The sequence below is a fragment of the Epinephelus lanceolatus genome, chromosome 17 (assembly GCF_041903045.1).
Source record: "Epinephelus lanceolatus isolate andai-2023 chromosome 17, ASM4190304v1, whole genome shotgun sequence".
Classification (NCBI taxonomy): Eukaryota; Metazoa; Chordata; class Actinopteri; order Perciformes; family Serranidae; genus Epinephelus; species Epinephelus lanceolatus.
In genome coordinates this window covers 32,908,251-32,921,262 of record NC_135750.1, presented here as the reverse complement: position 1 = coordinate 32,921,262, position 13,012 = coordinate 32,908,251, and the positions used below count along the sequence as shown (strand labels likewise).

The following is a 13,012-nucleotide window of genomic DNA, read 5'->3' as shown; positions in this document are numbered from 1 at the left end:
TTTAGTTTAGCCAATGTTCAATGTACTAACTTGGAGGTGGCAGGGTTTATGACATATACTGCAGCCAGCTACCAGGGGGTGTTTGAGATGTTTTGGCTTCACTTTTGGGGAGCTCTCATGTCCCTCTTTATATACAGTCAATGGTTTGGCACATAACGCCTTGTACAGGGGTGAGTTATTGTTTCTAAACTTAGTTTTGTCTGGCTTTGAAAAACATAATTTTATGCTCAGCTAAGCAAACAGGCAGCTGCATACCAAATGGACAGACATGAGAGTGGTATTGAACGTCTTATCTACCTCTAGACAAGACACAGAAAAAATGTACTTCACAAAAATGTAGTACTATTTCTTGAATTTCAAAATTCAATTAAAAATCCTCTTGTTTTGTTATCATAATTTTGACTTGTATAATATCCTTCCATATTATTCTTATTTCCCCCTGTTCAGGATCAAGTAAAATATACCAACATACCCTCACAATGGTTCGTATGATATCTTATGAAAAGTTATGCACATGGTTTGTATATCTTATGAATTAGCGCTCTGACTGCTTAGGGTAGCTTTAGGAAAAGAATCATGGTTGGGCTGTTGACTTTTGGTTTCTCACGGAAAACTAATGCATCTCCTGTGTCAAAGTCCTGTGTTTGTTTGACCTGTCCAGCACCCCGACCATTTCCATACACAGACTTTGTTAATATTTTCACTTCAGTCATATAACAGAGGACAGCCTGCAACACATATGTCACGTAATCACAGCCTCCTGGCTCATGATTACTTCGGCTGTATACGAATTATAGTGCTTTACTTTCCTTAGGGTTAAGTACAAACAGTGAATGAGAACAGCCTGCATATTTATTTCTGTATGGAGATATTTATGATCTCAAAAGATGTAACGAAGCAGTGTTCGTACAGGATGCCTACAGCTAGTATGCCTGTACAGTAAGTCCCTTTTTGTATTCACCACCACAATTAGCTTTTCTTTTTTTTCTGCTGAGCTGAAGTAATTCACCACAGCTGAGGAAGAAAGATGCTGGGATTTGGCTCAGCTCCAATCTAAAAATACACAGTTTTGACAAGAACTGACAGACCGGAGACCAAGGTAAACCTGAGCAGCATTGTTATCCAAGACTGGCCTTGCCTCTTCATTTGTACAGTATCCATGTGAACACTCCTATACAGCAGGTTATAATTTGCTCAGACACATGTGCGTGCACTGGTGTCCTCTTCATAATCATTTGCTTTTAGCACCTACACACTGAAAATAACACTAACCTAATCTACACAAGGCTACAAAGATCACATTAACAGAGAATCGGTAAATCATAGTATTGTATAATGGCAAATAACCATTTTAAATGTTACAAAAGCTAAAAAAAATATCACTCTCTACCATCAGAGGGAATAAAGGCAATTTAACAGATGCAGTGACATCTTGAATTCCACCTTCATCCTCACAGCTCCTAAGTCCTCCTCCTCAACAGAGCATAATACTCTTAATGCTGGAAATATGCAGCATTTCACTTGTTTATCTCTTGTATCTAAAACTAAAATATGAAAGATGGTGCAGATTACTGGCTGATCTGAGGAATGTGACCTCTCTATTTGAATGATCTTTTAAGAGACACAAATGAATGTACACACAGAGTGCTCCTGTAGTTTTGGTTTTAAAGACGGAGTAGTTCCTACTTTTTTTATTGACTGTCTGATTTGATTTTACAGTTTTTATTCACTTTTCCCTATTCACTGTTTCCAATATTTCTCAGGTCTAGCTCTGTGCAGGCTCTGTTATTATATCCGGACAACTCCTGTACAACCAGCAACTGTGTGCAGAGGACAATGTCACTCACAGACTGTGAATCCTTGCTGTTGTCTCGAGACCGGTTCTTGGCCAGCCTCTTCTTTTTCTTGTGAAGGGGGCGCGACTCCAGAATCATCTCTTCCAGCTCAAAGGTGGGGTCGCAGTGGAGGCGACCTTTCTGTGGGAGGGAGATGCACCCGAGATAATTAGAAACAAAAACACTCACACTCTGTGTCATAAATCAGCTGCAGTATACACACAGCCAAGGAGTGCACAAATGCATAGTGCACACTGAAGTGAATGTACTGATTAACACACATGGATGCATGCCTGTGCACACTAATGTACCGTAAATCCACACACTATAGTGAAATACCATGAAGAAGCTGCATTCAGTTTCCTCTGCATTATTTATTTGCTACACATGCTCATTACGATCTGCAAACACGAAGGAGTGCCGGTGTGCACTGCTAAGTGTTTATCGTATGTGTGTGTGTGTGTGTGTGTGTGCGTGTCTGTGTGTTGATATCTGATCGCTTCACACTAACATTAGGAACAAATCCGGCCTCCATCTTCTTCTCATACACAGCGTCCCAGTTGACGTCAGCGAGGTAGGGAGATGTCTGCATGTCAGACAAGCTGGAGAAACGATGTTCTGGGTTCACTGTCAGTAGCTGCACGGAAAGGACACACACACACACACACACACACACACAGAGCAATGTCACCTACATCATGTCACCTTCTCGAGTAGTAATATCACCTTCACAACTTCTCTCTTCACTTACAGCCAGACTGTGGGTGAAAAACAAATATCAGTTTGTTTCTTTGCGTTTTATTGTGCATTCTCAAGGAGCAGTTTCAAAAAAGATATGTAGCCTGTGTGTGTGTGTGTGTGTGTGTGTGTGTGTGTGTGTGTGTGTGTGTGTGTGTGGCTGGACTAGGTGAAGTGAACATAACAAGGAGCCAAAAATATTCTGTCTCGCCATTAAAACCTCCATATTTAAGATTTTTAACTCTCTTGACTTTATGCTGCCATTATTACTGCCACATTTTCCTCTGGATTTGGAGATATTTTTATAGGCAATTCTTTTCATTGTTATTCATCTGAAGTTTGTGTTTTTATTGTTTATAAGCATGCACAATAGAGCCCTAAGTGTTCAATATTAAAATAAATAAACAAAAGACATTGGCCAGGCAGGATTGTGAGCTTGAATTATTCCTCGCCAACACAGTGAAGAGCCAGTGTTAGCTGTGTTAGCTAGTTCCTGATGGCTAAAACGACCACAGAGTTTTCATAGAGTTGACTGTCTTTCCCTGAAGAACATCTTTTGAATAAACACTCTGCCGAGATAAACATCTTCAAGGACCTTAGGGGCTCTGTAAGCAGCCAATAGAGTGCTGGTGCCTTCATCACAAACAGGCCCCCAGAAAGTGCGCCAGGCTTTGAAGCCAATTTTTGTGGCCAAACAGTGTAATTACGCTGTCAAGTGATGCCCTGCAGCCCAAAAAGTAATTTCCTATTGACTTGCAAGGTGAAAGAGACGTCTGTAAATCAGTGGATAAATGTTTTCGAGCGTTACAATGCCTGCAAAGTCTGGAAGAGCTGCACAATTAAATAATTTTATTCCTATTCAAGTCAGGTGTAGAGGTGCAATAAACCGGAAGTTAGCTGTTCGGCTGGCGAAAGCTAGCTGTTCGGTTGCGCTCGGCTGTGCTTGACCACTTTAAGACTCCACTACACTTGCTTTATGGGCTGCAAAGTGCAGAAGTAGTGCTAATAACCCTCGGATCATCCAGGTATATCATATAATACACAATATAATATATAATAATATAGGTTAAAGCATTTCGGCTTCATGTGCCTCTAAACAACTCTTACCCTGCGTTCAATGCTGTATAATACATTCATGGTCAAAGCCAGTGAGACTTTTCCATTGGATTTTGGATCATTGCAGAAAATAAACTCTGTAGCAAACAAATGTTCATGATACTTTACGTTTTATTCAGCAAGATTTCACAAAGGAACACCACTTATGATTACTGAACCCGAAATGCCATCACCAGATATAAAAAGCTAATGTTAGGCTCTGCACAACAACACTAGGGTGGCATGACTTAATATCACCATCACAACAAGGCTGTAAAGCTGTGTCCGTCGTGCTCATTCTGTAGTCTCATGTAGCCACTTCTACACTCATTTCCTGGTTTCAGGACTCATTCCTGGAGCACTCTATTGGACAATTTATGATTACTTTAACATTGTTGCCGCTCCAGCTAACAGGCTAAATTTCGCAACACTTGTTGAGCGTGCTAGTTTGAGTGCCAGGAGACACTTTCATAAAAAGTGAAATTATGAAATAAAAAGTGAGATAAAATGAAAGGGAGAATCACCATTATGAAATAAAAACAGAGGTTTGAAAGAGTCATTTCTGGAATAAAACTTTGCATAATGAAAAAATAATTAAGTCCAGTAAACCTTTTTATTATAAAATCAATATGATGAAAAACATTTTAATTCAATGAGCTGAGTTTCGGTAATTTCATTAATAATTTTTCAAACTGTTGGTTCATTTACTTATCTTATACAATTTATTCAATGTGATTTGTTTATTCCACATTAACTTGTATATTTAGTATCTGCATCACTCTGTTGTTTTGTTGCCAGCTAAATTAAAACCCATATTGATGTAGTATCCAACAGGGGGCAGTGTTAATCAAATCAGCCACTCATCAGGTTTGAATCAAAATTGTTGCAGCGATCAAGACAGCTGAACGCCACACATGAGCGGAGTCATTTACTCCAGAGAGGAAATGAAAACTGGTTGTGTTTTTAATGGAATACCATCTGTTTCATTTTTCTCCTCAGGGTAAACACTGGAAACAATAATGCTATGTGGCTTCTGTTGTCATGTTAACTGTCTTCCTGTGCTTTATTTTCATCCTTTGGTCACAGGTTGATTCAGTTTCTCCTGCAGGGCCAGTTACGTCTGTCTCGGTGGAGTCCAGACATGGTAATCGATCAGCAGCAGAGCGGAAGAGACCAATGCTCTGTCCAGGACACTCAGCCATTCAGACACAGAACACATGCACGCACTCATGCTCACACTTATACTCTGCCAAAAAATATTCCTCTTAACAAGCCACAGTTTTTCATATTCACTCTAAAACCTTGTGTAAAATGACTGAAGAAATACTGCCAAAGGGGATGAGATAATTTGTTTCCAGCACAGTTTCACTTGTTCAGATGACAACATGTTGACACAAAGCAGAATAAGTTAGACTGTAATTATAGAAAAAAATAGTCTGATTCAAGGAAAGTGTTGAGCAGATTTATTTCCATTTAACACAAAGGGAATTATCTCATCCTACAGGCAGATTTTCATTTGTAAGAAAAGAACGATTTGAGCCTGAATATGAGGTTAAACTATTTGTAATGATGAATATTAGCAGTAGCATTACACTGCTTGACACACACTGCCTCTTCTCTCACCCACTTGCTCCGTATCTGTGCTTTCATCCCTCAGATTCCCATCTGTCGTTTTCTTTCTCTTTTGCCCTAAGGGTCTCGGCTCATCCTCCCTCCCTCCAGCTCCATTCCCCGAACACTACCTGCATCCTCTCTTACTGTGGCTTCAGTGCTTTTTACCTCAATATGTAACCCAATATCAGATCTATATTCCTGCTCTCCCTCCCTCCTGCTCCTCTTTCCAGGGAAGACCATCAATGTCCAAGCAGAGGGGTCAGGGTTCAATTAATTTAAACAAAAATGTAATGTGAATTCAATTAAACTAGGAAATACTGCAATTTGCATTCACATTCCTCCATTATTTCATAATTTTTCATTCACGCAAGATTTTACCAAGCCACATTTATGACTCTGCAAAACATGATTATTTTCATTATCAATTATTCTGAGGATTATTTCTTTGATTAATTGCTTTACATATAAAATATCACTAAAGTGCTCATAACATTTTCTTTAAGTCCGAGGTGATGTCTGCATTCGATGATGCATAATTAATTACTATAGTCCTGATTGACACTGGTGGAAACGTAGACTGATTCACTGGATAGCACCAAGGTTGCAGGAGTCCTGAAAGAAACTATAGCTAAATTCGTGGAAAAGGGGTATCAGTGGGAAAAGGTTTCAGGGTTTCATATTCTGAGGTAAGTACAGCTATTTAAATGAAAGAGCTGAATGTAAATGATACCCCATTGTATCTGGCTCACCTTCCTCAAGAGGGAAACCAGGTCCTTGGGCCAGGCCGGGCTATACTGGACACTGACTGTACTGAAGAGCTGAAGCAAGGACTCCACAGAGTTACTAGCGTGGATGTCATAGGGCCTCTGGTATGGAAACAGGATGACAAAAAGAGGGAAAAATGGACAGATGAGATAGAGAAAAAGGAGGGAATAAATGGAGGAAGGTTGTTTTGCAACCTAATAACATAAACTCAAATCCCCACGATGCCTTACCCATCCACGCAGCACTTCGAAGATTGTCACCCCTAGTGACCACCAGTCTACTTCAAAGGCGTAGCCTGTTCCTCCACTTACAAAAGACTGGAAGATCTCTGGAGCTGAGAGCACAGAGAATCACTTTAGGAGCAGAAAAAGCGCTTTTCAAACCACTGTCTAAACGTGGTAAAAACCTAAGTGTTGCTTTACAGAATGTGTTGACATTATGCAAAGCAACACTTGCCACTTTTTTATTTTTTTTTATTGCAAAATGTCAACAGAAACTGTTCACGTTCCCACAGCTGTGCAGTGTAATCTCAAGACTAGATGGAACATGAAATTTCTCCCTCAGCTTTTCACAGATGAACACAAGATCTGTAATTTCTATCATTTAGTTCACACAAGTGCCTCTTTAGTGATGATGAGCAAGTAAAAATATGTTTAGAAGTCTAGCACCTTCAAGTAGAAGTATCTTATTTGAACACAGTGTATATCCGGTAAGGATATTTATTTGCACCAAGTAATCACACATTGTGACATGGTTGACAAGATGGATGTGATGCAGGTGTGAAGCAAAATTACCCATATAGGGCTTGGTTCCAGCTAAGGCTGTGGCTCTCTCTCCGTCCTTTATTATTGTTGCTATGTTGAAGTCTGTCAGGTGAGCGTGACCTGAAAAGAAGCAACCACAAAATCCATCAAAACTAAATACATCTAAACTTTGGTATTTATAAATAAATGTCAGAAGAAATATTTCAATATGTAAGAAGAAAATTAAATAAATGACAAAAAAAATCTGACATTTCAGTGGTTTTGTATGTCAGGCACAAATCCCTGACTCTTCTGACCTTGTTACTGTTGTGAACCATTAGCAGTCTTCAGGGTCATTTTTGTGTCCCACTTGTCACAATTGACTCAATCTCACTGGTGACTGTATACTGTGCACTTAAAAGGTTGCAGCTGTTAGGTGAGTTCCACTTTTCCCTTACCACACACTTAGAAACATGACTACACACTTACTGTACAGGTAGATGTCAAAACTTAAACTAAAAGGATGTTTCAGGGGAACAAATTATACAGTATGGATATATAACCTTTCTTCAGTGTAATTTAGATCAAGATCTCTTTTGCAAGAAAATCTGATTACAGCAGGACAGCGATAAGATACACAGCCAGTTAGTCACAAGTACATTCAAATAACATCAGAAACAAAACCAGACATTTCTAAAACAAAATGAAAAGTTAAAATTCAGTCCTTGGATTTGCTCTGATGAACAGCAGTTTGGGGTTGTAGAAGAGATGTAATATACTGTGGCACCTTTTGTAGAAAACACGTATAAACTAAAATGATAGAGACTCATGGTGATTCAGAAATGACACAGTGGTAAACTGCATCAAGTTGAAGTTGGAATGAGCATCTCACAGTGGCAATTCTTGAGAATGAAACCATTTTGTCTCATCAGCATTCAGTCCAAGTCTGAGGATGTCTGAAGAACGTTAAAAGCATTCTGTAATCTAGACATGGCTTACGGTGGAGAGGAGCCATGTGCCAACAAGACTGTATCATCTGCATAAAAATGAATATCATAAATCTATGTTAGAGTAGTAATACTGTTCATGTAGACTGCAAATAATAATGGACCGAGTAAAGAACCTTGTGGTACCCCTTGGTTATTAAAAGGTAGGTTTCTATATAAGACTATCAGTATTGTATAGATTGGCTGTCCTCTATCTGACAAATATTCCTGACACTGAAAAAGATATTCAGGCCTTGTTCACACTGCCAGCCCAAATCTGTTTTTCAGCATATCCAGATTGTATCCAGATTGATTTTAAAAAGTCTGGGCAGCAAACAAACAAACAAAAACAAACATATGAAATGTAATCTCATGTGCTCAACTGAAATGCAATTCTAATTAAACTTAAGAATGTGGACGTCAAATCCAGATTGACGAAAGTGCTGAGCAGAATCCATGCTACTACTAGCAACGCACTATGGAGGAAGACACGGAGGACAACAGTCCATGGGAAGGCGCAATTAAATTGAAATAAATAATAACAACAGTATGATTGTTTGGAGGGCAAAATTATGGACCTCCATTTGTCATGCTTTCGTGTTGAAAAGCTGTGTCACCAGCGTAGCTATACAGATTACGTTGTTGCCACAGCAACATGTGCAGATAGGTTAGTGATGTATAGACACACAAATCTGATCTGATCACTTGCAAATAACAATGTGGTCTGATTTGCCTGCAGTATAAACAAAGCCTTTTTCCCTTCCTATCCAAGTAGACTAAAATAAATGCTGAGTGTTATTTAACCTGGGTCTGCTCCACACACATACAAACACACACACACACACACACACACACACAAAGCAAACAGTTCATATCCTTACCTTGCTCATCCAACAGGATATTGTCTGGCTTGACATCTCTAAAGGAGACAATGACAGACACACATATCAAAAAAGACCTTACTTCAGAAAAACAACCTAATTTTATACATTTGAAACCCTTACAGACATTGCAAATAAAAATCAGGTTTCCATCCAAATGCAGAGCAAATTGCAATCAAAGTAATATACATTTTCATACACTACTGTAATGAACATATTAGTAGTTGGCCGTGTCAAGATCTGTACAGCTGGTGGTGCTAATTCCCCAGTAAGGAGTTATAACACAATTGAAAGAGTGCCAGTAAAATGTAAAATGGTAAAAACAATGTCAAAAATGGAAATTAGTCCACACAGATTTGATGTTTTCATTTGTGTCTATTTTTTTGTCACTCCAGCTGAGGCTTTAGTCGACCTTGAAGTTGCAGGCTTCATGTTTGTGATGATTTCTTCACTAAAGCTGTTGTCATTGCACTTTGTTTTAATCAATATATCAACTTTTCCACCTTAGCCAACAAAAAATAATTTGTGATATTTCAACTTTTTTTCTAATTTGCAGCGTTTCCACTTTTTTTAAATGCCAGAATATTTATGCCCAAGTTAAAAATAGGTGGATGGAAACACTTATTGAATTGTTGCAGTTAGTAAAGCCTTTCAGATTTAGGGCATTTGCTAAGTGCCTAATTTGTTCCTATAATTCTCAGTTAAATCAGGCGGTTAGGTAGGGAAGACTGGTATTAGATGTGTACAGTAGATGTGGATGTGAAAGTCTGTAGGAGGTGTTTGTAGGCTGATGCATGTGTGAATTACTGTACATGTTGGTGCAACATGTTAAGTGTGTGTGTGTCAGTGAAAGAACGAGAGGAGGAATATTTTAATTTCCGGCATTTCAAACATTGCCAGAATGCATGAGAACATAACCATCATCGATCCCCCTGAAGGCTCTTGCAGGTTTGTCTGCACATGCTTATTACACTGGGCACCCCTGCACAAGACAGACACACACTCACAGACATGCACACACACATATCTCAACATTTCCCAGTCCTTCCAAGCCCTCCACAGGCAATTAACGGAGCGCACACAGCTTATTTAATTTTGCCACACGTCACGCTGGTGTGGAGAATGCACACAGTCCACAGAGAGCATCCACACATCCCTTAGGACGCAACTGCTCGCTGTGGCTATGCGACGCTAAACTGATGCTAATATCATCTGCCAAAATTCTTGAGGGGAGTGGTGTAGGTGGTGTTGGGGGGGGGGGGGGGTCTGATCCAGCAGTACAAGGCTAGAGGGAAATACTTACATGTTCACAGGAGGAATCCTGATACGAGTGCCAGCTACAGCACTGTGCCGTTTTGTTTGATGTACAAAATTCACCTAACATTTTATTCGTTTTGCAGCAAGCACAGAAAATACCCCCATGTGAGCAGTTTTAACATGTTGTCTGCATGATAAAGATAAATGAAGCAACCCGGCGGTCTGCGCAGAGAGGAAACACAAGAGAAGAGAGGAGAAAGGAAAAGGGACTCTCCACTTCTACTTCCCGTCATCTCATAGGACCAATTTTACCTCCTTGGGCATGGTGGCAGCTTACTGTTGCTAGGAGACCGGAGACCCTTCTTCCTTCACTTGGTGCAACAAAATAATTGTATAGTATTCTCCTGTCAAAAACTTACAGGGTGGAACAAAATTGTAGAGCTGGGGATGGCCATGGATACCCAGGGATTGGATTACAGCTCTGAGAGCAGACACAATTGTGTCAAAGGCAGAACAGTTGATGTCAAGGAGACGATGGGAAAAAGAAAAAAAAAAAAAACAACATTGAAAAAAAGATAAGCAGCATCTGTCACCTATCACTAATGGCAGTTCTGAAGTCTGACATCTTTGCCAACTAGAGGGAAAAAAAGACACATCTGTCATGTGTCATGAATGACTGACTCTTTGAAATTAGCATCACAAAGGCTTGTGATGTTAGGCTTCATAATGGAATTCATGACAATTATAACATTCTATGTAAACCTTTGTGGTAATACATGCAGGAGCACACAGACAAACAACTTATTGTAAATACACCTATGTGGGTATACATGTGTGGAAGGAAATGTGCATATAATAAATCTATATTTAACACACTAATGTGTTTATTACTTACGTAGTAATGCTTGAATATTGCTTTTCATGAGAGTAATCATTTTGGTACATTCTGAAACATACACTTATGGCTTTCTTGTTAGATGAGAAGATAGATACAACTATCAATGAGTCTTGATGGAGTCTTATCAAACTTATCAATGAAGTTGCCAGGCAACCAGTGAAGATTGCAAGAAGTTATTGCTCAAAGCCAAGAAAAGGACTGCGTTTAAAATTCACCATGCTATTTAGTATGCTAAAATAGTATGTGAGATTTTTTTAAGCAAGTCCAAAATCCCTTAGTATGAAACAGACAGTATGGGACTTGCATACTATTTCCAGTGAAATATTACAGTATGCACATACTGGACACTACACTGGCTTAAATATCCCACAATGCAGTGTGGTATATTACAACGTTCATAATAGACAGTGAACAAGACAGCTCTGCAACATCAATTTAAGTGCAAGTATGTAAGAAGTGTAAGAATTCACTTTTCTAGGTATTACATGGTTTTAAAATTGTTTTAATTACTGCTAGAGTGGAGAGTGTCTCCAAGCGACATGGAGGATCTCAGAAAGTGACATGATAATTTACTATTAACTAACACAAAAGTATGCTGAACATTGGTACATGTTTTGGGTATGTTGTGCATAGCAATTTTGAATGCAGCAATAGTTCAAGTTGAAGTTGTTGTCTTTACACTTTTGTTGCCAAAATGTTGCCATTCACATGTTGTAAATCCTAAAAATGAAACTTAATTTCTTTTAAAAATCTTTTGTTCAGCACCGTATCTAATAACATATGAATAACCATTTAAAAAATGTAATGGTCAAACTCAGACCATTTTATTTGTGTAGTTCTTCAACGTGTTTTCAATGGAGGTTGATGACTGAAATTCCACTGAAAAAAATAGATTTTTTCATCTAATTCAGAGATATAGTAACACAATAATACCAAAAATTAGATTTCTGAAGGATTCTAATCTATATTTTCGGTGAAGTGTAGCGTTGAGAGTGGGGACAGGCTGAAATACATTTTTTTCAGTTTTGTAGGTAGTTCTTATTAAGGTTTCACATAATTTTTCTTCAAATTACAATCAGGACAAAGTGAAGGACACTTTGCTTGGTAATATAATGCATTATACAGATACTTTTCATGCATATTTATGCTTGTAATGTCCTGGGGACAGAAAAGGCACTGATTCAGATTATTATCCAGACTGAACAAAGAAGACATAACATGCTAATCAGAGAGCTTCAGAGTGGCTGGTGGTTGTATTTTTTTTTTACTTTTCGATAGAGCCAGGCAAGTCATTCCCCTGTTGCCTGTCATTATGCTAAACTAAGCTGAGATAATTGTCTTCTGGCTCCAACTTTATAGTTAACCCACAGACATGAGAGTGGTATTGATCCTCTAATTTAACTCTCAGCAAAACAGTGAATAAGTAAATTTCCCAAAATGTCAAACTACAGAATTACAATCATGCTTCTTTGTGTAGTTTCTATTTCTTCTGTTTGTTTTTATTCTGTAAAACAGTTCAAAACATTTGCAGGCAAGATGCTTCATATGTAATGTTTATATTGCTGTTGGTTGAAATGTGTAGGTATTCATAAACACAGGTGTAGGATGCTTCACTGTCCACAGACAGAAACACACACTCTCATTCACACACTGACAGTACACAGTTGTTTGAAGGCAGAAATGGAGCCCAAATGAGGTTTTGAACAAGATTCAAACAGTTTTTCAGCCATCTGTGGCACTAAATCTGCAGTCTGCAGGGATCCGGCTCTTTCACTTACCGGACTGCACAGACACTTACTGCTGTGCTCAGCATATTTGGACAAAAAGCTGCGGACAGCGAGTCCCACCCTGGTTTAAGATGATGGATGGTAACAATTACAAGAACAAACATTAGGGCTATCTTTATATGTGTGAGGAAGCGAAAATAAAAACAGGGATACCCAAACGCCTAGATAAGGTAATACCTTCAGCCCACACCAAGACTTGTATGGCATATTTTTCACCTTAACACTTTCTTTTATCTCTTCTTTTATGTTCCATTATATTACAATTACTGTTACTGTACAAGCTGATTTTGGACTTCTAAATAGAGGGTGATGAACAAATTCTTCCTTATACTGTGATCATGAGATCGTGGATACAACAGTAGGGAAAAAGTCCTGTAAAAGAGAGACAATGTAGAGGGCACACTGTGCAAAAA

At 38.8% G+C, this 13,012-nt stretch overlaps 1 protein-coding gene across 1 annotated transcript in view; it reads right to left on the bottom strand.

Annotated features, from left to right (window-relative positions):
- stk32c (serine/threonine kinase 32C) overlaps positions 1 to 13,012 on the bottom strand; it is a 95,033-nt gene that overhangs the window by 10,671 nt on the left and 71,350 nt on the right. Inside the window, exons 5-10 of the mRNA XM_033613588.2 lie at positions 8,658 to 8,695; positions 6,842 to 6,931; positions 6,278 to 6,381; positions 6,032 to 6,148; positions 2,347 to 2,472; positions 1,848 to 1,976 (exon numbers count right to left, since the gene is read on the bottom strand). Coding sequence (XP_033469479.1) covers positions 1,848 to 1,976; positions 2,347 to 2,472; positions 6,032 to 6,148; positions 6,278 to 6,381; positions 6,842 to 6,931; positions 8,658 to 8,695 — 604 coding nt within the window. The remainder of the gene's footprint in view (positions 1 to 1,847; positions 1,977 to 2,346; positions 2,473 to 6,031; positions 6,149 to 6,277; positions 6,382 to 6,841; positions 6,932 to 8,657; positions 8,696 to 13,012) is intronic.